Source organism: Pituophis catenifer, unplaced genomic scaffold (assembly GCF_029215685.1).
Source record: "Pituophis catenifer annectens isolate HBS135680 unplaced genomic scaffold, rPitCat1.0.hap2 SCAF_6, whole genome shotgun sequence".
Taxonomy (NCBI): Eukaryota; Metazoa; Chordata; class Lepidosauria; order Squamata; family Colubridae; genus Pituophis; species Pituophis catenifer.
The window spans coordinates 39,318,933-39,346,022 of record NW_027256886.1 but is presented as its reverse complement, the minus strand read 5'-3'; the positions used below and the strand labels follow the sequence as shown (position 1 = coordinate 39,346,022).

At 36.1% G+C, this 27,090-nt stretch overlaps 1 protein-coding gene across 2 annotated transcripts; it reads left to right on the top strand.

Annotated features, from left to right (window-relative positions):
- The first annotated feature begins 117 nt into the window (after positions 1 to 117).
- On the top strand, positions 118 to 25,724 carry PPP2R3A (protein phosphatase 2 regulatory subunit B''alpha). 2 transcript variants are annotated; one of them, XM_070945742.1, is made up of 13 exons: positions 118 to 2,121; positions 6,458 to 6,718; positions 7,940 to 8,043; positions 12,379 to 12,481; positions 12,855 to 12,929; positions 15,352 to 15,438; positions 15,759 to 15,915; positions 17,740 to 17,788; positions 18,105 to 18,194; positions 18,800 to 18,975; positions 20,954 to 21,072; positions 23,755 to 23,861; positions 25,356 to 25,724. In XM_070945742.1, exons 1-13 carry the CDS (start codon positions 184 to 186, stop codon positions 25,450 to 25,452), a joined length of 3,363 nt encoding a protein of 1,120 aa, XP_070801843.1. In that variant the 5' UTR covers positions 118 to 183; the 3' UTR covers positions 25,453 to 25,724. The 2 variants fall into 2 exon arrangements, with proteins under 2 accessions (XP_070801843.1, XP_070801844.1); XM_070945743.1 differs by lacking the exon at positions 118 to 2,121 and adding an exon at positions 4,549 to 4,905.
- Positions 25,725 to 27,090: the final 1,366 nt, after the last annotated feature.

The following is a 27,090-nucleotide window of genomic DNA, read 5'->3' as shown; positions in this document are numbered from 1 at the left end:
TTTAATTTTTTATAGATTATTGTCTGCAATCTTTTAATACAGATTCTTGACAATGCATTGGTTTTGCTACATTTTTAACACAACCACCTCAGTGCTTATGATGTACCAATATGAGATTTAAAGGGGGGTAAAGTGATTGCTCTCTTAAGCCATTTCAGAGTGCAACAACTTAAAATTCATATTATGGCAGCAAACTATAAAAGAGTAATAACAACAGTGAATTGTTACAGCAGTGCTATAATAGATAATCAACTTCAAAATGTTGTGCATTATTGCACAGGGACATGTCAAGTATTCAAACAAGGAATTATGTGCATAGTGGCCCACCACAGTGTTTGTCCAAAGCTACTTAAAGTTTCTACACCTAATTTTAGAAATTCAGATTTGACCCACAGATTTTCAATGCCTGAAAATTCAATTGCTTTGCCTGGGGATGAAGATTATCATCAGCTCCTTCCTAGTAATCCAAAACTCAAAAAAGGATCTTCTGTTCAAAGCAGTGCAAATCTGAAAGATATCACTGAAGAAGCCATAAATCTTGCTAGTGGAAAAATAAAAGAATTCTCATTTGAAAAACTGAGAAATTCTTCAAATCAGGCAAACTATAGAAAAGGAAGAAAAGTTAAATCAGACCAATTCAATAGAAGATCACTAGATTTTGACTTGATTAGTGGACATTTCAGCAGTGATGAAATTTTGTCCCCTCCTAATGGTGTTCTAAATAATTGTTCCCATGAAGAAAAATGGCATGTCAACAGCCCTTCTGTTAAAGAAAGTGGGAGTTCTGTAGTTCCTTTGCCTATAGAAACTTTTCCTGATGGCAATTTTATAACACAAATTTTGGAAAAGCACAAACTGGATGGTTCTTCCAGTGGAGATATTAAGATGTGCTTAGATATCTTGCTAAAATGCTCAGAGGACTTGAAGAAGTGTACAGATATAATAAAGCAATGCATTAAGAAGAAATCTTCAGGAAATGTCAATAGCGGAAATAATAGTGAGTCCTTGGCCAATTCTGAAATAATCTATATGAATTTAATGACAAGATTTTCTTCTTACCTTAAACAGTTGCCTTTTGAATTTAGACACCCTGGTGACATGGTAGAACTGATTAATAGTTTGTCTGCTTTAGAGCAATCTCATTTCTCCCCAATATTTGGCAATGAGCAACCACCAAGATATGAAGATGTTGTAACTTCTGCATCATCTGTGGCAAAGCAGGCATTTCCCTCTAACTTAAAAAGAATTCAGGATAATAATAATACAAATTCCTCAACCAATCTTATCCAAATCCCCAGTGTAGATATTTCCTCAAATGCATTGCAGAACAATATAGATTCTAGAAATGATTGTCATGTACTACCTCAGTTACAATTTCTAAATCCATCAAACAGTGTTTTTCCCACAGAATCTCTATATATTGTAGAAGAATCAGATGGGGAAAAAGTAAGGGGAACTGCATCAAATGTTCAGAGTAGGACAATAAGGGGAGATTCAGAGAGCAGCCAAGAGCGAGCTGAATGGCTAAATCCTTCTTTAGAACTTCCTAAAACTTCACATACTGTTGCACAGCCTCTATCAAAGGGTGACCTCTCCATTTCAGCTGATTCCATTGATCAAGCTTTTAACTATAATGGTCAGGTCTCTAAAGAAGAGCTCAGAAAAAACAATCAAGAAGAGATAGATAAACTTTTGTTGGATTTAGAGAATTTTTCACAAAAAATGGAAATTACACTGAGAGAAACTACTGTGGAGCAGAGTGATTCTAGATATTTGAAAAGCAGTGGTTTAACCAGTGAAGACAAAGGCAAAGATTGTTTTCCTGAAGACAAAAGTGTGCCTTCTTCCTTATCAAAACTTGTAGAAATCAATGGTCATAAAATGGATGAAGATGACAAAACACTTTTATTGCGTATTTTGGAGAGTATTGAAGACTTTGCCCAAGAACTAGTAGAATTCCAATTGGGCAAAGGAAGCTTATCAAAAGAGAAAGAAGTGATGCATATTCTTCAGGAAACTTTAGCCACGCCTTCCATCACAGTTGACAAGCAGAGCTGCATAGATACACTGAAGAAAAAACCTGCCTCACCATTAATTCAACAGATGCCAGAGGTTATCAAGGTAAGATTTCGTGATTTCTTCTTTCACTTAACAATTGAGCCCATTCATATAAAAATACTGCTCTGTGGAAATACTGTAACATAGAAAATTATTTATATCATTGAATTTTTCATTCTTTATAGTAGATTTATAGTTTGGACACCAGTCCAAACTTTTTTATGCACAATACAAAAATAGCTTGTCATGTGTGGAAATCACCCAGAATTCATTGTTGAGAGGCCAATACATTTAAATAAATTTTAAATATTTTTTTTATTGAAAAAGTTTTACAAATACCAATTTTCCCCATTTCCCCCCCATCCCTCCCTAACCCCCCCTAACCCTCCCCTCCTCCAATGACTTCCCCAAGGTGAAATCCGTCCACATTGTATTATAACATACTTTACCACCCCTCTATTCTCCCCCCTGTGCACCATACATTTCTACATAACAATAAGCTATATTGCCCCCTATATACTATACATTTCTACACAACATTCAGCTAAAAGCTATCTGGTACTTCCTAGTTTGATATTTATTCTGCACATATTCTATCCATTTCTTCCATTCCCATACATAAGTCTCCTGAGTCCGGTCTTTTAAATATGCTGATATCTTCGCCATTTCTGCAAAACTGGCCATCTTCAAAGTCCATTCTTGAATTGTAGGCATATCATCCATTTTCCAATATTGACCAATCAATAACCTAGCTGCTGTCACCATGTACAGTATCAATTTTGTTTCACCCATTGAAAAGCCCTTAACTATACCCAATAAAAACAATTGAGGAGAAAATTGAATTTTTTTCTTCAAAACATTTTGCATAACCCACTAAATTTTTATCCAGAAAGCCTTAGTTTTCTTGCATGTCCACCATATATGATAATATGTAGAATCTAAGCAATCACATCTCCAGCATTTTGGTTGAACATTAGGATACATGCATGACAATTTCTTAGGATCCAAATGCCACCTATAAAACATTTTATAAAAATTTTCCCTCAAATTCTGCGACTGTGTGAATTTAACATTCTGAACCCATATTTTTTCCCACGTTTCCATCATAACTGGTTCTCCAAAATTTTGCACCCATTTTATCATACAATCTTTAACCAATTCATTTTCTGAATCTCTTTCTAACAAAACATTATAAACCCTCTTGATATGCATTGGGCCTCTATCTTTTATCTGTCTAACCAATTCTTCTTCATGCAACATTAGATCAGTTTTTTGATCTTCTCTCCATCTCAGTTGAAGTTGATTATACTGTAACCAAGTTAGATTAATCCCTTCTTCCAACAGTGTGTTTAATGACTTCAATTGCCATCTGCCCCCATCACTAAAAAGTACTTCTTTGTATAACCCCCCCCCCGAGTGACTTTATATTTATATTCCGTATGATATGGCCAAGATCCAACCACAACGGTATTTTATAATCCCATTTGAGTCGGTGCTTTAAATAATTTTTAAATAAATTTAAAAATAAAATAAAAGCACAGGTAAACCTGCTGTTAGTGATTTGAATGACACTTTAAGAATAAAAGTGCTTATATTCATTTTCCATTTTTACATAATACTTGGTTGAAATATTTATTAATTATCCCATTTTCAATCCAAGTTTTCAAAAAAAAAAGAGGAGGAGGATTCCTGCCATTTTTAAATGATAATTGTTCCAAGATGCCTGTTTTTCATGAGAACTGAAATCAATTTTAATATTTTTCCCCAAAGCCCAAATATGTCTACCTCTCCCTCCGATATGTCTGTTAAATCAAGATTTTATTTATATTTAGGATACCAAGGATGACAATTTGCATAATCAGGTCTTTTTTGTTCCTACATGAAATTAAATACATTCTCTGGGTTTCAAGTACTGTACCAATTTTGGTAGCTCCATTCTTAATTTAATTTAAAAAGCACATTTTTTAAAAGCTCTGATCCTAGGAAAGAGGTCTACTTTAAAGTGTTGTTGTCTTATCTCCAAACATGTAAGGAAAATATTTAACAGCATGATAGTTACCCTATAATAATTATATCTCTTTTGGACAGTAAGAAGCTTTATTTTTTTAACCACATGAAAAATAAAAACTAAAAGAGACTTCAACCTTTTTATATTATATTCTAATCAGAAATATCTGTGCTCTTATGGTGGCATCTATAGATTATGGTTTTGATTTCAGTTGAGATTGATAGCTAAATTTGCACTTAAAATTTCACCATGGAACATCATAAAATACGTATCTTGGAAGGTGATATATTTAGCTACCTCTGCAATAAATCTAACTTTAGCACCACTGCTAGTAGTGTGGTAGATGCCTCCCTTCCCACAATACCTCTGCTCTGTTACCAGCCAAGGACAGCTTGTCTCACTGTCATGTAGCCAGCAGGGACAGATTCTGGTGTAGATTATACTTCTTGATAAATAATTGGTAAATAATTGGTAAAGGGCATTTGTGCTCAGGGATTCTTTGAATATCAAAAAAGGGAGTCCACTGGCCTTGGGATGAGATATAGGCAATTCTTTCTGAGAATAAAAAGACAAGGTATGTTTCACTTAGAACTTCTTGAACTCCTGCCCCCTCTCACACAAACAAATCAAGAATATAGTTGAAGTGATACCTGAAAAGGACTTTACATCTTTGCTGGGAAGAACAATTTTCTGAGGAAGTAACAAAAATGATGATCAAGGATAGATCTCTGCGGAGGGACCCTGATTTACGAGGAGAGTTAGCTTTCCTTGCAAAAGGCTGTGATTTTGTTCTTCCATCCCGGTTCAAGAAGAGGTTGAAGTCATTCCAGCAAGCCCAGGTTTGAATGTGCTTTACTTTTTCTTGTAAAGAAATTTGTTATCTCTGTTTTAGATGAGTAGTTGAAATGGTTTCTTCGCTTAGGCTTCTCTATTTTCAGAAGGTTATTTGCACCAAATACCTATTGGTTTAAAAATAGGTCTTCCAAGCTTAGTACATAAATACCTGTTGGTAAATAAAAGGAAACAGGTATTTTTCCTTTTGGTATTTTCTTCTTGAAGGTGAAAATATTAAAATAAGTAAATATTATTAGTAGAACATGGTAACAAATTGACTTCTGTTCGTTTTTTAAAAAAAGAAATGGTCCTGAGCATTTCCATGTATTATGTATGTTACCAGCAATGTGTGACAAATTGGCATTATATAGAATGTGTAAGAAATCCATTAAATGTGTGACATTTTTAGGCAAAATATGAAATGTCTGTATTATTTTAATATGCTATATACTTTAACTAGGCATTATATATAATACCTAAGCATTGTGCAGAATGATAAGAACTATTTAGGTAAAGTATGAAAAGAGAGTCATGAAAAGGGTTAGAGTTAAGGTAAAGGTTAGTCCCCTAATTCTGACTCTTTATTGAAAAGATGTATATGAAAATGAAAAAATGCAAAATACAATACAGGACTTTCTTACTGAAAAATATAAGAGAAAAAAAAACAGCATTGACCTACTTGTTGCAACAAGGAAGGCTAGAATTGTCTTTTTGCAGGAGTCTTTCATACTTTTCTGGTTTGCCTTTTGCCATTGCATAAATGCCTAACAAATATTAAGTATTTCATACTTTGACGTCCCATTTCTGGCACTCTATAGATTTCTATAAAATGCCTTATTTCACACATTGATAGTAACATACATTTTGAACCACATTTCAAATGTATGGGGAAACAAACACTAACTATTAAAAATAAGGTGGCTAAGGAGATTGAAGTTGTTCCCAAATAATATTCAATTAAAAAAGCTAAAAAGATTTAATAGTATAAACAGTATAAAATGTTTCAAAATAAATGTCAAAGAAAACTAGCCCCTTGCACTACCCCTTATGTGGAAAAGTAAAGGAAACAAGGGCATGGACAAAACACACCATAAAGACATAAGTAGCAGGGAGCTCTAAAAAGGAAGAAATACTTCCGGTAGCAAAATACATTTATGAATTTATTGGTAAGACTCAGTGGCTGTTTTTTAGTTACGGTATATTATTGGAACTTAGATGCTTGATTTCTGTCCTGGAGAGCTTTGGTTAGATGCTTCTTTAAGAACTTTTTAAAAATGTAATGTACAGTAGTAGTACAATAAATGCAGTGTTTACAAGAAGTTGTAGTATATACAGCTCAAGTATTTAATCATATAGGATGAATTGTCAGTTTATTCCTAGAATTTCAAATGTTTTAAAACTGTTGTACTTTTCTGAGAGATAAGACTGTTCTGTACACACACAACTTGTTGTTGTTTTTACTATAACTTTGTTTTGTTCATTGGAAAGACTATTTTTGTACATTCTTAGTTCAAATTTTATTGCATAAAAATAGTAATTTTGTTTATTAACATTTAGGTACAAAACAAGCAAGAGAAAAAACCGGTGACACAATCTCTAATGCCTGCAAATTCAACTATCACCCCACAGTCTCTACTGTCTACAAATAAAGAAACTCTTGGTGCTCCTTTGTCCATAAACATTCCTACTTTCTATTTTCCCTATGGACTTCCAAATATCTGCAATAATCAGGATGAAATTATTATCAAAGTTGAAGCAGCCTTTTCAGAGTTTGAAGATAAGAAAGTTCCCTATAATGAAATGGGAAAAATTATAAAAGTAAGCATAATTATCTTCTGAATTTATGGATTATTCAAAGCTGGAGTCTCTTTTATAATATAGGTAAAATAATTATTAAAGAATAAGGAAGTGTTTGGATGAAGCGTATTTTAATTTTGTGTTTTGCATGAAGTCATGAATGAATACAAATTCTGGTATCCAATAATCAGAACCAGTGGTGAAATCTAAAATTTGTTACTACCAGTTCTATGGGCGTGGCTTGGTGGTGAGGTAATGTGACGGTGGGCGTGGCCAATTTTTTTTTAAAAAAATTAAAATAATTTTTTCTACAATCTCTTCGGCGAAGAAGTTATAAAAAAATGCTTTCAAAAGGCTCTGACGATCCCAGCTGAGTTGCCTGATCGGCAGAGGCTTTTTTACTTTTAAATGCCTCTGACGATCCAAGCTGAGTTGCCTGATCAGCAGAGGCTTTTTTACTTTTAAATGCCTCTGACGATCCAAGCTGAGTTGCCTGATCAGCAGAGGCTTTTTTTCTTTTAAAAGCCTTTGACGATCCCAGCTGAGGTGCGATCATCAGAGGCTTTTTTTTTTACTTTTAAAAGCATTTTTTTGGCCGAAGAGGTTGTAGAAAAAATGCTTTTAAAAGTAAAAAAAAAGCCTCTGATGATTGTGCGGCTCAGCTGGGCATGGCGGGGGGCAGGGATTTTTGCTACCGGTTCTCTGAACCACCTGTCTCCATCGCTACCGGATCAGGTGATCCTGTCCGAACCGGGAGCATTTCACCCCTGATCAGAACACATCAGAACAAGAAGTGTTGGTCATTGAGCAAACACTAGAAGATCCTCTATTTTAGACTAAGAAAAATCTGAACATCATAGATTTAGGTTAGAACTAGTGAATGATCAGGGAAGCAAAATCTTCTAGATAAAACCAGAAGGTACTTTTGGGTGGTAGCATAGTAAAAGGACCTATACATTCTGGGCAAGAAACAACAGGATAACATCCCTAGATTTATCATCTTCATCATAGATAAAGATTTCTAAATGATTTTTTAATAAGATTTTCATTAAAAGTTTAAATAATAATTCAAATAATAAAACCATTTTTTAAATAATAAGTCTGTGAGATTCAACTAACCATATAATGCACTGCATATAATTTGCCTGGGTTTTATTTTCCAACATATTTTAATAAAATGGCTTGAGCAAAATAATGTCTTTTCCTGGATATTCACAATATTTTGTTTTATGCTTTTTACAGATATGTGGCTGTCCCCTGTACTGGAAAGCTCCCATGTTCAGTGCATCTGGAGGAGAGCAGACAGGATTTGTATCTGTACATTCATTTGTGGCCATGTGGAGAAAGTGAGCACAGTGTAAAAATATTCTCTTAAAACAGGGATCTCCAACTTATTTGTGTGCTAGGTATTTATAATTTTGAAGGCATGCCCAGGGTACTACTGCTAGTTGCCATGATAATTATATGCAGTTAGAATGCTCCTTTTCTGTATGTATTTATCAGTGTATGGTATTCTTTCTTTCTACTTCCTAGTCTGTTTTATCTGGCTTTCATTTAACAGGATTTCCTAAATTACTCTGAAGAGATTTCCTAAACATCCCTCACTTCCTCCAGCCTTTATGCTGAGATTCGTTCACTTTCCCTATTGGGATCTTCAGTCTTTCCTCTTCAATCCTCCTGCTGGGATTCTGCATTTCAGCACTGTTTTCCCCAACTCTCTCAACAACCTTCTCCAACCCAGCCACTCCTTCTCCCAGACCTACATTCCTTTCACCCACCACCTACCTTACTATGCTTTCAACATCTACTTCCCATGGGTTTCTAATCTCGTTGTTGTTTTCTCTGCCTGGGAAAGCAGCAGTGTTTTCCAGCACTGTCTTCTTTAAGGGCAACTCCATGCTGCTTGAAAGTGGTTTAAGGTCAACAGATACCCCATTTTACATCCATTGATTTCATAATGCTAAATCCCTGTAGAAGAAAATACAATTCAGTGAGGACTTTGCTGCAAACTTTTGCACATTTCAAAGGGGAAAATGTCCTTTATTCTCACTTCACAAATTAAGGGGAAGAAGTTTGGTCTAGTGGTTAATGTACTAGCCTAGAAAGCAGGAGATTGTCCCTGCCTTAGTCATGAAAGCCAGCCGGTTGATTTTGGACCAGTCGCTCTCTGTCAGCTCAACTCATCTCACAGGGTTGTTTCTGTGAGGAAAAAAGAAGGAGGAAGATGTGTTGGACATGTTTGCTGCCTTGAGTTATAAGGGCAGGATGCAAATAAATAAATACAATTGCTATCTCCGTTTTGGATTCACATTATGACATCTATTTTCTGTATGCAGAGCAAATCTGAGTGGTTGTTCTAAAAGGAAGCTGTAATATTAGTAAATGAGAGATGGTTCTGAAATAGTGAGATGAAAGTTCCCACCAGTGGGAGAACAAAATGTAACGTCTGTAAAGCTGTTCGCTGCAAAAGAAGACATTAGTTTTCTTGTAGTTCAGATAAAGCAGCATGAAATTAGAGGGGAGAAAAGGACTGAGCTATCAAACATAGAAAGCTATGTTTTTGTTCCCTGGAGATATTACTTGATCTATATAGGGCATGTAGGGCAGAGAAAACTGATTTCACTTTTTTTAAGTGAATCAGATTTTAACATATCAGAAATCATAACTGTTTATAGGTAGTCTTCATTTAGCAACTGCCTTGGACAGCAACCATTTACAATTATTGATAGATGATTTATCCTTCCATAGCAGAAAATTCCTAGATGGTTTTTTTAACTTATTGTTTTGATGATTGTTCTAGTGTTTTCAAGATTTTTTAGCGATTTTAGTTAGTGTTATAATTTATCATTTTTAAGTTATTTGATTATATATTGCATTGACAAATCCAAATTTAAAGGTCAGCATATTAATTTCTGAATCAAAGAAATATACTGTCAGTGTTCCAGAAAAAAACCCACTTCAAGTAAAGACGCAGAAGCAAGCATTTTCCAAAGTCCTCTTTACTAGAATAGGCAAACTGGCGCATCTGGGGAAACCCGAATCTGAAAAGCCCGGGTTTTCCTTCAGTAAGTCAAAGCTCCCAAAACCATCCCCTTTTCCACCAAGTCGGTCACATGCCCCAATCAATGTCCGTTCCATCCCGATCCAGCCCCCTGACCACTCCTTCTCCAGATGCGGGATCGCCCTGACCTTGACTGACAGGAAGAATGCTATTATGTCTACTAACCCCCCTCCTATTTTCCCACACATGAGAAGGTGGCAGCATTGGAGCTTCCAGCCTAATATGGCTTCCAAAGCTGACATGTATATTATTAGACATTTTTAAGACAAAAATATACATTTTGATTCCCATGATCTTTTGTTAATTTATGTACTTTCTAATAAATCTTTGTACAATTATAAAGTACTTCAATAGAAAAAAATATATGTATTGTAGAGTTGAACTGTGGTGTTGTTTGTGCTCTTCAACCTTATTTATTTGCAGACATTTCATAATGGATAATTAATTAAATGATAATGAATATTTCATTATCCAAGTATGTAACAATGCCAGTGCTAGTGAGTGTGGAGTTTGCTCCCTGTTTATATATAGTAGCTTGCCCTGCCACTGTTCATGGGGGGTATTTTTTTTTTTTTTTAAATTTGATTTATATGCCGCCCTTCTCCGGAGACTCAGGGCGGCTTACAATGCGTTAAGCAATAGCCTTCATTCTTTTGTATATTTTATACAAAGTCAGCTTATTGCCCCCACAAACTGGGTCCTCATTTCACCTACCTTAGAAAGGATGGAAGGCTGAGTCAACCTTTTCTTTAGGTAGTTCTTGATTAAGGTATTGTTTTCTGCATGATTGTCTGATGTTAAAGTTTCTTTGTTTCTTTCTTACTGCATCTTTTGAATGTTTACAAACCATTTATACACATCTTTGTTTACATACCACTTAAAAACCATTCAAAAAGATTCCACATAAAGCACTAGCCCTCAGCTGGCATTATGTCAATAGAAGTTGCTCAGTTCTTTTTATTTTTTTCCCCATGAGATTGAATGTGTGTGTGTGTATGTGGGTCCTGAATTACATAACTTGTGAAACAATTAACAATTCCCCACCTGTGGTAGCTTTTTACTGAATCAAGAAAGGAATGTAAAAGGGTAGACTACATACTATACATATTCACATTTTTTTTAACTTTTATTTATTTATTTATTTTATTGAAAAGTTTTAAAATGTTTTACAAACAAATTTCCCCCCTCCTCCCCCCACCTATTCCCTTCTCCCTCCCTCCTCCCCCCCCCCCGACTTCCCAGAGCAAAATACAGGGTATTGCATTTAACAAACATAATCTAACATAAACAAACTAACTATAAGCTCTTAACTCCCCCTTACTCTTTAACTCCCCCATAGGTACCAAAATATCAAAGTAAAAAAAAAAATCATCTAAATATTTCATTCATAAACTATTTGCAACTTTTTAGTCCCATATTTGTTTTGTATATAGTCAATCCATCTTCTCCATTCCAGTACATATCTTTCATTCGAACGATCCTTCAAATATGCAGAGATTTTAGCCATCTCCGCCAAATTAGCTATTTTTAATGTCCATTCTTCAATAGTAGGTAGTTCTTCCTTCTTCCAATATTGCGCCACCAAAAGTCTGGCTGCAGTTGTTAAGTTCAAAATCAGATTAGTCTCTATAACTGTACAGTCTACAGTTATACCCAATAAAAACAGTTGTGGAGTAAATTTTACCTTCCTTTTAAAAATATTTTGTATAATCCAATAATGCCTTAATTTTCTTACATGTCCACCTTATATGAAAATACGTTGCATCATCACATTTACATCTCCAACACGTAGATTGTAAACTTGGGTACATACAAGCTAACTTTTTGGGATCTAAATGCCATCTATAAAACATTTTATAAAAATTTTCTCTCAGGTTTTGGGCTTGAGTAAATTTTACATGTCTAACCCATATTTTCTCCCATACATCCATGGTTATTGATTCTCCAAAGTTTTGTGCCCATACATATACATATTCACATTTTGTAGGGAGTTAGGAAGATGATGGATATAGCCCAGATCTGTTACCAAAGCAACGGGGAAAACATGGCTTAAGTCCAAAATAAGAAGGCATGTTCATAAGATTCAGGTAGAAGATTTTCTAATTCACAATAGTATTTGGGGGAAAGGATGGGGGAAAGTACAGTCAGACTTCCAAGATATGTTTTTATAGCCAATATTAATAAGAGTAGTTTCAAATTTGTGTTGAGTTGATTTTTTGGTTTGGTCTAAATAGTGGGGCTGACATACGTGCATACATGCACTTAGAAAGATATAGATATAGCTAAATTTATACTTTATTATGGCCTTAGTTATTTATGTAAATTTTCTTATTATTATTGCCATATACGAAATAACAACAGTAACCCTGCACTTAAAGGCAGAGGTTGCTGAATGTATCATGTAGCTATGGCTCTATATTATAGATGCCAGGTTATAGCAGCCTTGCTCAGTTTGAGAGCCTTCTGGATTTATAGACACTAGGTTCTAGAATTCCCCAAGTCTGTCCATATTTCAAAAGTGCCAAGATTGAATAATGCTGAATGAAGCTGAAATCATAGAATGTTTTTCCTTCTTTGGATTGACTGGAATGCTCTTATACAGTTTACTTCTTCTTTGTAGGATTCTACACAACTGTCATGATGATGCATCAAAATTCATTTGCCTTTTAGCAAAACATAACTGTAACTATCTGGAACAAGAAGATTTCATCCCAATACTGCAGGTATGTTTGACCAGTCCTTTAAATTCCAGCCTAGAGCTTCCTACCAATTACTGAGATAGCTCCCCTTCACCGGATGAATTCATCTGAAGGCAGGATACAGTGTCCATGATTCTGCACATTTGGATTCTGCAGGGAATTGTGTTTGATAGCCTGTTTGGGCCCTTCCGGTGCGAAGATTTTATGATTCCGTGGTGTGACAAAAAAGTAAAGAAAGTCCAACTTCCCTTCCTTTTCTTGTTTCTTCATAGAGGAAGTTAGCATAGCTTATCGTGTGGTAAATGTTTATTTTACTTTCCCCTAGTCTCCCTTTAGGTACTATGCTAGTTTATGGTTATGATGTTTTTTTGTACTTAATAATTCTGATGTATTTCAGGATATAGTTGAAACTCATCCAGGACTGACATTTCTAAAGGATGCCCCAGAATTTCATTCCCGCTACATTACTACGGTATGTTGGCTACATTATTAGTTTCATTATTCATAGTGAGATTGAAACATGACCAGTGTCAGAAGTAAGAGAAATTCAGGTTGGCTATTTGGCATTGATTTGTTTCAACTATTTAATTCTTCCTTATCTTTCACATCTGGTTTGCTTCTTTTTTTACACATTTTGCTCAGTTCTTCACAATTATAATCAATTCATAAAATGAATAGTTCTTTGTGGCTGCATATCCATATAGGTTTTTTTTTACAACATTATAGAAATAGTTTACCATGTTTTCCTTTCCAATCTACTTATGAAAGGAATTTAGTGCAACTGAATGCAATTAATATAGCAGTGTTTCTCAGCCTTGGCAACTTTAAAGATATGTGAACTTCAACTCCCAGAATTCCCCAGCCAGTGCTCAAATAGCCAGTTCTTATCTTTAAAGTTCTGATATCACTAAACCTATACAACTGATGGACTGTCTTTGTCACTGTGATTGGATCAGGCCTAGTAGGGAATTTCATGGGACTGTATTTGAAAGTTTTATTCCCGCAGGACTTCATAGTAGTATAAATTCTGATTAATGGTTTGATATGGAATCAGTTAACTCAGAAAGGTTGTGGATTTTCCTTCACTGGGTGCATTCAGATGAAGGATAGACCTGTTATAGCTGTATTAATTTGGATTCCTAAATTGATCAAAGTATTGGACAGGGCTGTCAGGGAAAATGGGGTGGATTTATTCTTTAGGGCACCTGAGGGCAGTACAAGAAGTGATGGGTAGATGCTGACGCCATCGCTGGCTATTGGGGGCGAATCACTCGCCCCCACGGAGAGGGCTCGCAACTTGGGCGTCCTCCTGGACGCACGGCTGTCTTTAGAAGATCATTTGACGGCCGTGGCCAGGGGGGCTTTTTATCAGGTTCGCCTGATACGCCAGCTGCGCCCCTTTCTAGATCGGGACTCTCTACGCACAGTCACTCAGGCACTAGTCATTTCCCGCCTGGACTACTGCAACGCTCTCTACATGGGGCTCCCCCTGGGGTGCACCCGGAGGCTCCAGCTGGTCCAGAACGCGGCTGCGCGGGCGATTATGGGGGCGACGAGGCGCTCCCATGTGACACCTCTCCTGCGCGAGCTGCACTGGCTCCCAGTGGTCTTCCGGGTGCGCTTCAAGGTGTTGGTGACCACCTTTAAAGCGCTCCATGGCTTAGGGCCGGGGTATTTACGAGACCACCTTCTGCCACCAATAGCCTCCCACCGGCCAGTACGCTCGCACAGAGTGGGCCTCCTCAGGGTGCCGTCCGCCAGACAATGTCGGCTGGCGACCCCCAGGGGGAGAGCCTTCTCTGTGACGGCGCCCACCCTCTGGAACAACCTTCCCCCAGAGTTACGTATAATAACAGACCTCCGGATTTTTCGTCGGGCCCTGAAAACCTATTTATTTCAACAAGCTGGGCTGGCCTGAGTTAAATTTTAAATTGATTTTAAATTGGGTTATCTTAATTTCGGCCAAAATATTTAATTATTTTAATACTGTTCTTAAATTTTGTATGCTTTGTTTTTATCTTGGCTGTGCACCGCCCTGAGTCCTATTTGGAGAAGGGCGGTATAGAAATTTAATTAAATAAATAAATAAATAAATAAATAAGAGGGAGATCCAACCTGGAAATAAGGAATAATTTCCTGACAGTGAGAATGATTAATTGATGGAACAGCTTGACTGCCAGAATTGTGGGTGCTCCATTGTTGGAGGTTTTCAAGAAAAGAGTGAACAACCATTTGTCTGGGATGGTATAAGGGCTCCTGGCTTGGACAACTGGTTGGACTAGAACCGTGATGGTGAACCTATGGCACGCGTGCCACAGATGGCACGCGGAGCCGTATCTGTGGGCACACAAGCGTTGCCTTAGCTGAGCTCCAACATGCATGTGTGCGCCGGCCACCTGATTTTTCAGCCCTTCCGGGCCCACCGGACGTCGGGAAACAGGCTATTTCTAGCCTCCGGAGGGCCTCCAGGGGAGTCGGGAAGGCAGTTTTTGCCCTCCCCAGGCTCCTAGAAAGCCTCTGGAGCCTGGGGAGGGTGAAAAACGGGCCCACTGTTCCATCATTTGCCAAAAGTTGGGGGAGTGAGGTTACGCGCGCATGTGCGGGATGCATTGGATTATGGGTGTGGGCACGGCCGCCCGCAAATCCCCCGCGCTCACCCCATTTTTGGCACGCGACAACAAAAAGGTTAGCCATCACTGGACTAGAAGATCTCCAAGGTGTCTTCCAGCCCTGTGATTCTATGACTTGATGGCCCTTTCCAACTTTGAGTCTTTTGTATTTTTCTGATTAAACAAAACTCAAAAAAAGAACATAGATCTATACAACTGTCATGATGATGCATTTTATCTTTAATTTGTCAGTGGTTTTGAGTTGTATATTTAATCTTTTTCCAGGTTATTCAAAGAATATTTTACATAGTGAATAGATCGTGGTCTGGAAAAATATCATTAATAGAGCTGAGGAAAAGCAACTTTCTGCAAGTATGTTAATTTTTTGCATCCATATGAACAATGTGAATTAAAATATTTAGTGTATTTTGCAATTCAGTTGGATTAGCAGTAAAAATGTTATGCATTCTGGAAAGATAGGCTTATTTTAAATATGAGGGAAATACTAGAGGTATGTATCTAACTAGACATACTAGATAGGAAAATTCTAGTAATCTGTTACTGATTATTAGAATTCTTCTATTTAGTACGGCATAATCATCTAAAAATGTAGGCTTTTGTTAAATATACCAAGTTTCTGGTATTTTCGTAGCATCTTTTTATGTAGAATTAATCCATTCTCATCTTTTCAGACTCTAGCTCTCTTAGAAGAAGAGGAAGACATTAATCAAATCACTGATTATTTTTCTTATGAGCACTTCTATGTTATTTACTGTAAATTCTGGGAATTGGACACTGATCATGATCTCTATATCAATCAAAGTGATTTGGCTAGATACAATGATCAAGGTAAGGAAATTCAAATGCAAAAGAACATGTTATTATAAATATACTATGCTTTTGTCCATGTGTGTGTATGTGTGTTTGTACATTTAGACAAAGACACACAATCCTTACGGGAATTCATTATCAAACTTAACTAACTTCCTCCATTTTTTACTCCTTTTCCTATATAGCTTCCTATTTTTTTAGTTATTAACTGCCATTCAGAACTGGCTTATAGGAAAACAATCTTTATTGTTATTGGTGTATGGATTGTCACTGCTGAAGTATATAAAGGGTAGCTCAAAGCAAATCGTTACACGAAATTATGTGTTTGTCATAACGTTGCAAAAGAAGATAGGTGAAAATAAAAACAATCATAAACAGAAACTAAATCCAAACTTCATTATTGTCAAATCCTGTAATAATGCTAATTTTTACCTGGAAAATTTGTTTTTATCCTACAGTTAATGAAAGCAAGCAAATGGTCACAATTTTAATATTTGACTGAACATTTCAAATTAGTGACATGCTGTATGGATTTATCTTAATGGCTCTTCTACATATTAAAAAGAATTATTGCATTAAAAGATTGAAACAATGATTGAAAGGAATTCAAACCTAAAATAATCATAATAAATTGATGTGTAGTAAAGACACACCAATATATATAGTATACAGGTAGTTCTCAAGATATAACAAGTCATTTAACGGCTGTTTGAAGTTATGACAGACTCTCCCAAAAGTTACATACAACTCTGTTTCAAATGGCTGCAGCGCCCCCTGGGTCATTCGCTTTCAGAGACACTGCAGTGCCTCTCTGCATCTCTCCCACAACATCCTGCCATGATAGTACCCCACAGCACTTGGATCTGCTCCCTGTACCTCATGGAAGCAGCCATCATTTTCAACACTCAAATATTTCCTTGTGGAAATGGCAGCTGCTTTCAGAGCTTTCTGCCCCAGTCAGCTGGATGTCAGGAGATTGCAAACTTCTCTTGGCTTCCTCAAAAGCTAAAAAGAGCCAGAAGAGGTTTGCAGTTATTTGATAGCCAGCTGATTGGGGCAGAGGCCCAGCCCACAACTTGGCTTCATCAGCCAAGCACAGAAGCTTGTTTGGAAGCCTCTCCAGCATTGGCTCATGGCATTGGACCTTAATCTAGCTAGGCCCTTTCCCCCCTCCTTCTTCCCTCCCCACCATTGAATAGGTTTTGGCTATGGAAAGCTTTTTGCTGCTTGTCTGCCTGCTTTATGGACCCAGCTGAGTGGAGGCCCTCCCAAGGTCTCCCCCCCACCTCTGAGGTACCCCATGCATGCTTAATGACCTGTGCATCAGAGAGAGTAAATTGTTAAGCTAGACTGTCTCACTTAATGGTTGTCACCACTTGCAACGATAATTGACAGGCTCCATTTTGGATGTAGCTTGAGGACTACCTGTATCTAGGAAAATGTATAATGATAATGCTCATGTTGAACTTTGCATTACAATTGGATGTTGTTGTATGCGTGTACTAGTCTTCATATATCTTATTTTTATGAATGAGATAAACATTCCTAACTATTTGTCAGGCTCTAGTTAATTCAAACAGTAATCTGTTTCTCAAACAGAGCCTTCTAAACAAAATTTATTGAAGTGAATCAACAGAACTATTTTTCATAGGAATCTGTTTGTTTTCTAAGACCTTTGGGTGGTGCTTTTGTAATGCCTTTCCAATGGTTTTTCTGTGGTCTAGCAAGCAGTCAGGTCCTTTTATCAATAAAATATGAGCTTTTGGTAGGTAATTTTTTACATAGCTGTCTCCCGATCAGCCTACAAATTACCCCTCACGCTTTTGTTTTTTTAATCTACAGCTTTGTCAAGCAGAATTATAGAAAGAATATTCACTGGAGCTGTTCTTAGGTAAGTAGTAAAGTTGTTCCCTCAATTAGGGAACAGTTGGTGGTAAACGCCTCTCATTGCATTTATTGCACTAAAAGTCAACCCAGAATCCTGATTTCAAAGTTGTCGTGTTAGTAATATTAGGATAAGAATCCAAATCTGTCTTCAGTTTAATAAAACATTACTTTTCCATGAATTAGTTAATGGATAACCTTAATACATTTTAGGAATAGAAATTTTGTCTTTTCTCTTTTTCAGATTGATCTGTGATTTTTAAAAATTTGCCTCTGGTTATTTTTTAATTAAGAAATTAACTACGTATTTTTATATATTTTAGAGGAAGTCAAGAACAAAAAGAAAACCAGATGAGCTATGCAGACTTTGTGTGGTTTCTGATCTCGGAAGAAGACAAGAGATGCCTCACAAGGTATAATAAATATCTAAAATATAAACAGTATGTGATAACTATTTTCTGTATGTGGCTAATTTCTTAATTAGTTTATTGTACATTGTGTGAGTTTGCTCTTGAACTGGTCCAAAAGATAAAAGAAACACAGAATGCACCTACAGCTTCACTGATTACCAGCCACAAAATTAACATGAGAAGAGCTTTAAATAGGAGATAATTTACCTATAACAGAGTCTTGTATTGTAAAAATTATCTTTATTACTAGAGCCTTCTTCCAAGTTATGTATTCTCATTCTCTGTGTGTTGTTTTTGTCATATAAAGCTTTTATCAAGCTGCTAAAAATAAATGTTTTTCCATCCAAAAACTCTTTCAAAGATATTGAAAGTCAGATTTAGGATAGGATAGAAAAAGAGTACAGAATTTTCTACTGAACAATTGAGAGTATTATGTATCTTAGCTCATCGTCCGAACTTCAAGATACCATTTCCAGTGCAACCTGTCATATGGGAAAGTCCAGACAAAGCTTTATTGTGTACTATGTACATGAAAGTCATCACCCAAACTTTTGTTACCTGCTGCCATATTATAAAAATGCATGTTGATTCATCTCTTTGTTTTGTAGTATTGAGTACTGGTTCCGATGCATGGATTTAGATGGGGATGGCACACTATCAATGTATGAACTTGAGTATTTTTATGAGGAACAGTGTGAAAGGATGGAATCTATGGGCATTGAACCGTTGCCCTTCCATGACCTATTGTGCCAAATGCTTGATCTAGTAAAACCAGAATATGAGGGTAAGAGCTATTATATGATAATTTTTCTTCCAGGTCATTTTGCTCTGTTTTGTTTTTTTAGTAAATTTGATCTTATGATGCTTTAAAGTGTTTTATGTCTTTATAGAAATATGCCCCAAAGTAGCTTTCACACTAGCTTGCTAGTCTTTGCAGCAGGGATGTCAAACTCGATTTCATTGAGGGCCGCATCAGGGTTGTGTTTGACCCTGGGGGGGCCGAGTGGGCATGGCCAGGGTGGGCATGGCCAGCTCAACATCCATTTTTGGCTGCAACTGCCTCCAGCCTTCTGGCAGCAAAAATGGAGCTCGGGGGGCAGGGGCTGCGCGTGGCTTCCCCGAGCTCCATTTTCAATTGTGATGGCCTTCTGCAGCACTCTGCAGCGAAAACAGAGCTGGGGGGGGCTGCGAGTGGTTCTCGGCTCCATTTTCACTGGCAGAAGCACCACAGGACGGTCCTTCATTACTTTCAGGGCATCCCCGCGAGCCAGATCTAAGCACCCTGCAGGCCAGATCCACGGGCCTTGAGTTTGACATCCCTGCTTTGCATCTTCAACTTGTTCTCTGATTAATGTGAAAATCACAAAAATTATCCTGATCTACCATAATATGTAATATGGAATTTAGTTAAGTCATTCAGACATTTGCAACTCCCTCTACAAGTAGATGTCATGATTAAGTGTCTAATAGCTGCATTTATGAATGTTATTTTTAATGGGATAATAACTCCCTACAGATATGTCATCTATAATATGAGGTGATCATCCATTTACTCACAAATGAGACACAGTGCTAATTACAACACACATCACATTGAAAGCAATAGTAAATCTCTCCAAATGGGCATTTTTGAAAGGCATATGACAAAATGCACTGAGTTCTTTTTGTTAACGTATCTAAATTCATTCTTAACAATTAATCCTATAAATAACTTCATCCAAAACAAAAGTCCTCAGTGCTAACAAGTAATCATGTTATTTGAAATCATCCTGGTCAATTCAATCTACCTGGAAAAAACTATGGTATTAGCAGTGCCCCAATATAAGTTTCTATGTTAGATCTCCAAGGCCCTCCCCCACCCCTGAGGCACCACCTAATCAGTGGTGGGTTGTCCCTGGTTCGCACCGGTTCTACAGAACCGGTAGTAAAACCGGCGGAGGCTCCGCCCACCTATCCCGACATCATCAAAACGCTTCTGTGCCTGCGCGCACCACACGAGCAAAGCAAGCACACATCCTCGGCCCTACTGCAAACCGGTAGTAAAGGTAAGTAGAACCCACCCTGCACCTAATCCACTTAACAACCTGCATATTTGTTTAAACAATTCATTGGGGAGAGCAGGGATGGGGGGAATCATTAATGAGATGCTTCACTTAATGGCTGCCATAACATGCAATCATAATGGGCAGGCTCATTACAGTTATATCTCAAGAAATACCTGTAATAATAATGTTTTACATAAATTAATGGAAAAGGCTTGTGACAAGTTCATATGATCAGATTGATGCCCACCAGTGGTGGGTTTCAAAAATTTTTACTACTGGTTCTGTGAGTGTGGCTTGGTGGGTGTGGCTTGGTGGATACTGCAAAATCCCCATTTCCTTCTGATCAGCTGGGACTCGGTAGGCAGAGAATAGATGGGGGCGGGGCCAGTCAGAGGTGGTATTTACCGGTTCTCCGAACTACTCAAAATTTCCGCTACTGGTTCTCCACAACTAGTCAGAACCTGCTGAAACCCACTTCTGGTGCCCACTGATTCAAACTGAATGCACAAACTCAATTTGTTTTGGAAGTAAGCCTACTGAGGAACCTGTGATTCAGCTTTGGAATATGCTCTTACTACTTGCTCTCCTTGACAAATCTTTAGTCACTGTTATGGGATACATGAAGTAGGGGCTCTTTTATTCCAATCCACTAAGAACTGTTGGTTTGATAGTATGCTGATAATTAATATGCTGATAGTTAATATGCTGGTTTTTCAGGAAGAATTACTCTACGAGATTTGAAGAGATGTAGAATGGCTCATGTATTTTATAATACTTTCTTTAACCTTGAAAAGTATCTGGATAATGAACAACGGGATCCCTTTGCTGTGCAAAAGGTATAAAGCAGCTCTATTTCAAAGTAATGATTACTTAAAGGAAAAACTAGAACATTATAGAGAAAAGTAACAAGAACACTTTTACATAATTGAACAGGTATGGCCAGTAGTATAAATTCCATGACAGTGTCTGTAGATGAACATTAAGGCAAGTGCACATTGCATTATACTCTTATGACCCAGGGCAAATTAGCCATTGCACTGTGCCCTAGCATACATTTCTGCACCTCTTACTAAGCTGAAATTATTATACCTGATTGCTTGATCTCATTACTGGTAAAGCCTGAGCCTATTGCCATTAGTGACAATTTGGGGTAGTTTTTATTAACTGGAAGTGAGATAGATGCCCCTAATATGCTCTTTATTTAAAATTCTTGGCAGTGTTTTGCTCTGATATATATGTTGGAGCTGTACCATACTGCAAAAAGGCAGATATTAAATTTCATTTTAACACTTAAATTCCTTGGTGGAAGAGAGGTAGGATGGAGGAAGAGAAAGTAGTGAATTTAGCGATTGATAGGTCTGTTCTCAAAGTAATCTTTGGGATGAAACTACCATTGATTGCTCCAATTGCAGCTTTTTGGATTGTTTGTGAAATGGCTTTTGGAGTCTGATCTTTATTGCTTTTAGTCATGCCTCATGGTCAGCCTCCTCTTACTAGGACTAGGTGGTAAATTACAAAGCTTCACAACTCAGCTTCTGTCCAAGGCTAAACTTTGCAGACAAATCAGCTAGAGGAGAATTTTATTGCAAACAATAATGAAGAATGGAACCATACCGAACACTGCTGGCCATCGGTGAGGGTACAAATACCCTCAGTAGTATAAATGCATGGAATAGTGCTTGATGGTCTTGAAACTGAGTAGCTATCATATATTTACAAAATTTCCATATATAGACCAAAAACTGTTAGCTCCATCTTCAACTCTCACACTCGTTAAGATTCTTAGTGACTTTAGATATGAGAGATTGGGGATAGAACACATTGAATGAGTCAATTGGTAGCTTATTTCATAAATGGCAACAGTGCAATTGGTGAGAAATCTGACTTATTATATTTCTTAACTATATAAGAGACTGGGAAATTCATTTTAATTTTCAAGAGTCTGTATTTACCTGCACTACAAGATATCTTACTGAAATACATGTAGATCTTGTTTCCTCTGTCTTACAGTATGTACCTACCACATTGAACTCCTAAAGTATAAGCCAGAATATCAGTTCCATGCATGCATACATATATACATCAATTATTTATTACATGTATAAATAAATTTAGATCTCTTAACAAGACATTAAAAGAGAAAGTGCGTAGAAAAAAACCACACCTATGTGTGTACACTTTTTTTCTCTGCACTTTTTAAATGTCTTGTTTAGTTTTGCTTTGTTCTTGTATTTTTCCCTTTTTTGGAGTGTATTTTAACATTGAATATAAAATTAAAATATATCTTTTTCTTAGAATAGGTTCCTGTAATGAACACAGTTAGTATGATATGTAATCATTAATCATAATGAGAGGGTTTTCTGTTGTGAAAAGTAGAATAAGAACCAAGCAATACCATTTTCTGTTAATATATGTTAATATTAAACCAATGCTCAAATCATGTTTCGGATTTCAGTTACTGTTGACTGAAACCATAACCTTTTGGCTTTGGGCAAGTTAATATGGTTAAGGAGCCATATGATGTTGGTGAAAAGGTAGCAGTATGTTTGTGTGGGTGTATGCATATCTAATATAATGTTTTCATGTGTTATGTAAACTCTCAAAATTGTTTCAATTTGAAAGGATAGCAAGGTCAGAAATACTCTGCAACCTTTTCTTTAAATCAGAGATTAAATCTTTGAAACAACTTCTGTATCATGACTAAACTAATTTTTTAAAATATAATAATGAAGAATCTAAAATCTCTTTTCCTTAATATTTTTAAATATAAATAATTTCAATACTTTGCATTTTCTTGAACAGGTAGCCTTCAACTTACATTGTGACCAGCATTGTTGCCACTAAGCAAGATGGTCATAAAGTGTGATGTTATGTGACATCAGTCATCATGTGTTTAGTGACATCAGTCCTGGTTGCCATTATTAACTGAGGTCTTCTCATGACTGTGACTTCCAACTTGGTGATGGCTTCCCCGTTAACTCCTTATGTAAAGCCAGTAAGGAACCTTGGAAATTGTGATCCTATGACTGCAACTCACTGCCATGTAATCACCACCCTGGCATTAAGCACACAGATCAGGAAATGCTTAAGTGATCATTATCACTTAACTCTGGGGATGCCACAACTACTGGAAATCTAAGGACAGATCATAGGTCTCCCTTGTTCAATACCGTCATAATTTTGGTCACTGAACAAATTGACTACCAGGGACTACCTGTACCTATGGAACTGACTGTTTAGCTTAAATGAATTAAGACACTCTGGATTGGCTTATCTAAATTCAGATACATACAAACACAATCGTTAATTTTTAATTATTTTGTATAACTTAACATAATATTTGCAGGATATTTCATTTACAGATAATTACAAAATTATCATACAAAAAAGTATGATTCTTCTTTAAATAGTATAATAGTTTATTACACTGTTTATTGTAGATACTTACAATTATGCATGTCATAATCTTTAAAAGACTTGTTAGATTTTATCTGTTTCTTATTAATCCATTTATTTAGGATATTGAAAATGAAAGTCCAGAACCCTCTGATTGGGACAGATATGCTGCTGAGGAGTATGAAATTCTTGTAGCTGAGGAGTCTGGCAGTGTACAGTTACAAGAAGGGTGAGAAAAATAATCTTAAAGTTGCTGTTCCAAGTGCTGAAACTTATTGCTGAAACTAGTAGCGTTTTGAAATAAAGTTAAAATGACAAAGCATGTTAAAACAGAGAAAATTTTGTTACTAAGAATCAAAATCAAATGGCTAATTAAAGGTCTCTAAAGCAGTAAGATGAAAAGAGAAACTCAACCTCACAACCCTATTCCTTAGGCCTTGCAAAACACCTGCAATCCTTACCATTCCAGAGTCAGTAGGAGTCCCTGAAAGTTATTCTGAATGCAGTGGGAAATTTGAACCAACCTTATGACCAAAATAAATAATTTCGTCTTGATGTTTGCAATTGGATGGAAATATAAGAACAAAATCCTGATGAAGTTAAAAAAGAAACAGATAAAATGAGAGGCTCAGGTCAAAAGACTTTTGATATTTTAGAGGCCCTGACCTCAATCCACACTAGAAGAAAGGACTGTCCTGTTTTTAATTAAACCTGGAATGCTAGGTACTATGAGTGTTTGGTAGAGTCTTGCCTACCTTGGCTGATTTCAAAATGCTAAACATGGTTTGATCTGCTTATTAATTTAATGCTAGACTGGAAAGTTGAAAAAACATCCTGGAAAAAGAAACTGGCTCATCATGAGGAAGCTCAGCCTTAATCCATCTATTTACAGACTAATTTTGGTAAGCTTGAATGAAGATAGGTAGTATTTCAGAGTAGTGTAGTCATTTTGGAAGCACCCTGTCTGTTATTAACCAAATGTACTTTTCTCCTCCAACACTCCTATTAGACACTTGTTTATTCTAGAGACCAAATAATAATCTGTGTTTTGAGAACCTGCATATTCTCCTTCTCAAATCCTATTCCAATAAGGAATAATACTTGCATACACTTCTAAGATCACCTACATATCTGGAAAAAGTGAGATGAATAAGCAGCATTCAGCTCAGATGCTAGTTTATCTCAGGTGCAAAAAGAAACTACCTTCGAAAGCGGTATGCCTCTTCCTGTACTCTTTTGAACCCAATACTTACGAGGGAAATGGGCAGTTAAAAAGTTTGATTGATAAACAAACAAACAAACAAACAAACAAACAAACAGACTATCCCTTCCAAAGTAGTCATTTGGGAAGGATTTTCCTTCTTAATTTTGCAAAATTTATATTGTGTCACTATAAAAGTGCAAGTAAAGGCATGCACAAAAAATATAAGGAAAAAAATGGCAAGTGGTGAAGAAAATAGCTACAAAAACATTTACAATTTTTACAATTGGATGTTATGATAAATTATCACATAAATTATTTTGAACTATTTTCATCTGAATCCTTTACTTACACTCAACTGTATTTACCCTATTCAGTAATTCAGACTTGCTTTGTCTTTAGGTTTCATAGGGCTATATTTTATATTAATTTGTCTTCATATTTTCTAAAATTAGTGTCATTTGAATATTAGAAATTGAGTCAAACCATTTTAGTATTAATCTTTTTATTCATTTCTTGTAGTTCCTTTGAAGATGATTATGAAACAGATGAACTCTTATCTATGTCTGAAATTGAAGAAAAGTCAGATAATTTAGTTATTTCGCATCTTTCAGCATAAGAATGGAGATTTGTCCTCAAAGTCTACCATTATTAAACACAAGAATCTTCAGTTCTTACATTTGAAGAAACAATAATGTTATTTGACGAAGTACCATCATCTGAAACAAAATCATAATTATACAAGATATATTATTTGTTTCTCTAATGTGATAATTTTCCTAACTGTTGGGGTATGCATAGAATTTGTGCAGACATTCACGGAACCTGTAAGGAAACAACAAAGACTGGATAAAGGTGAAAAGCTTCATATTTATATATAAAAAAAGAATTTAAAACAATCAATAAATACTTGAGGATTTTTTTCCATTTTGGATTATTCCTCCTCTTCTTATTTAGATGCTATGTTCAGTTTCTTTCTTGTTTTACAACATAATTGTATACTAATGTTCAGTTTTTTGATGTATCAGAAGTACCTGTCAGTTTTCTAGATTATTTCTAGCTCACTACAGATATTTATATGCATTATAGAATACTGAATGATGATAACTTAATATGGAATTTTCAAGGGTTTATTTAAATCTAGTGTCAAGTTCATGTTTCTTTGGTTTAAAGTATAATAGAGAAAAGAGATGGCCCATTCGTTTTCATGGTTGTTCTTCATGGGAATTTTTTCTTTTAACAGAAAAACATAATAATTCTGTAATTTTATTAAATTCTTCTTAAAAAATCATTAATGCCTTAATAAATGCAACAATTCCCCTCCATAAAAGAGAAATTGGTATGTTTTCCAAACTTAAAAGAAATGAATGACCTAAAATTCATAGCCGATAGGAAAGCCCCACCAGATTGATGCGTTTTAAATTGATGTGTAGAAAATGAGAATCAATTGACAAAATGAATCAAAACTCTCCCAAGAATAAACAGAAGACAGGTAAAAATAACATTTACAAGATAGATCCTAGAAGATGCAGGTAATACCTTACCTTACCCATTCTTTTGAATCTTGTTCTTTAAAAAAATCTATGCTAACAGGTAATACCCATTTTATAAAGGAAGCATTTACAATAAATTGTTTAAATGGTTCTTAGTGGCATAAAATTGACTCCCTTGTGAGGCAGTATGTTCTCCTTCAGTGAAGGTCTTGAAATGAAGACTGCATGGCCACCTGTTGAAAATGTTTTGGGAAGTCCAGCACTGAGTAGAAGATTGGACTTTCATTCAGAGGTGCTTTCATTTTATAATTCTGTGATAAAAAATGCCATAGTGACAATAGATACAATCTGCTTAGTAGTGACAATGAAGATAATTGAAGTGGTAGAATGCTCCTGTCTTTTAGGGCAAACAGTAAAGAAACAAGCAATCAAGGAATATACTACAGACTAACACTTAGTAGCCGTGAAGGCCTTGAAAAAGATACTCAGATGTGTGTATACTTACAAAGATCAGAATAGTGCAGGCAATCGTATTTCTGTGACACTTTCTGGAAGTGAAAATTGTACTTTGAAATCAGGCTAGAAAAGAGCATTGCTGCTTTTGAACTTTTATGTTGGATAAGACTTGTTAGAATACTATGGACAGCCAGGAAAACAAAGAACAAATGGATTATGAAACAATTCAACCCATAGTTCTCACTTGAGGCACAGCTGAATAGGTTCAAACTATTCTATTTCAAATGCATCATTGAAAGACCTAGCTC

Bases quoted from the DNA above. Each gene is read 5' to 3' on its own strand.
- PPP2R3A (XM_070945742.1), top strand. From the start codon at position 184: ATGGCAGCAAACTATAAAAGAGTAATAACAACAGTGAATTGTTACAGC. The intron at 2,122-6,457 runs GTAAGATTTCGT...ATTAACATTTAG, and splicing joins AGATGCCAGAGGTTATCAAG to GTACAAAACAAGCAAGAGAA. The intron at 23,862-25,355 runs GTGAGAAAAATA...CATTTCTTGTAG, and splicing joins AGTGTACAGTTACAAGAAGG to TTCCTTTGAAGATGATTATG.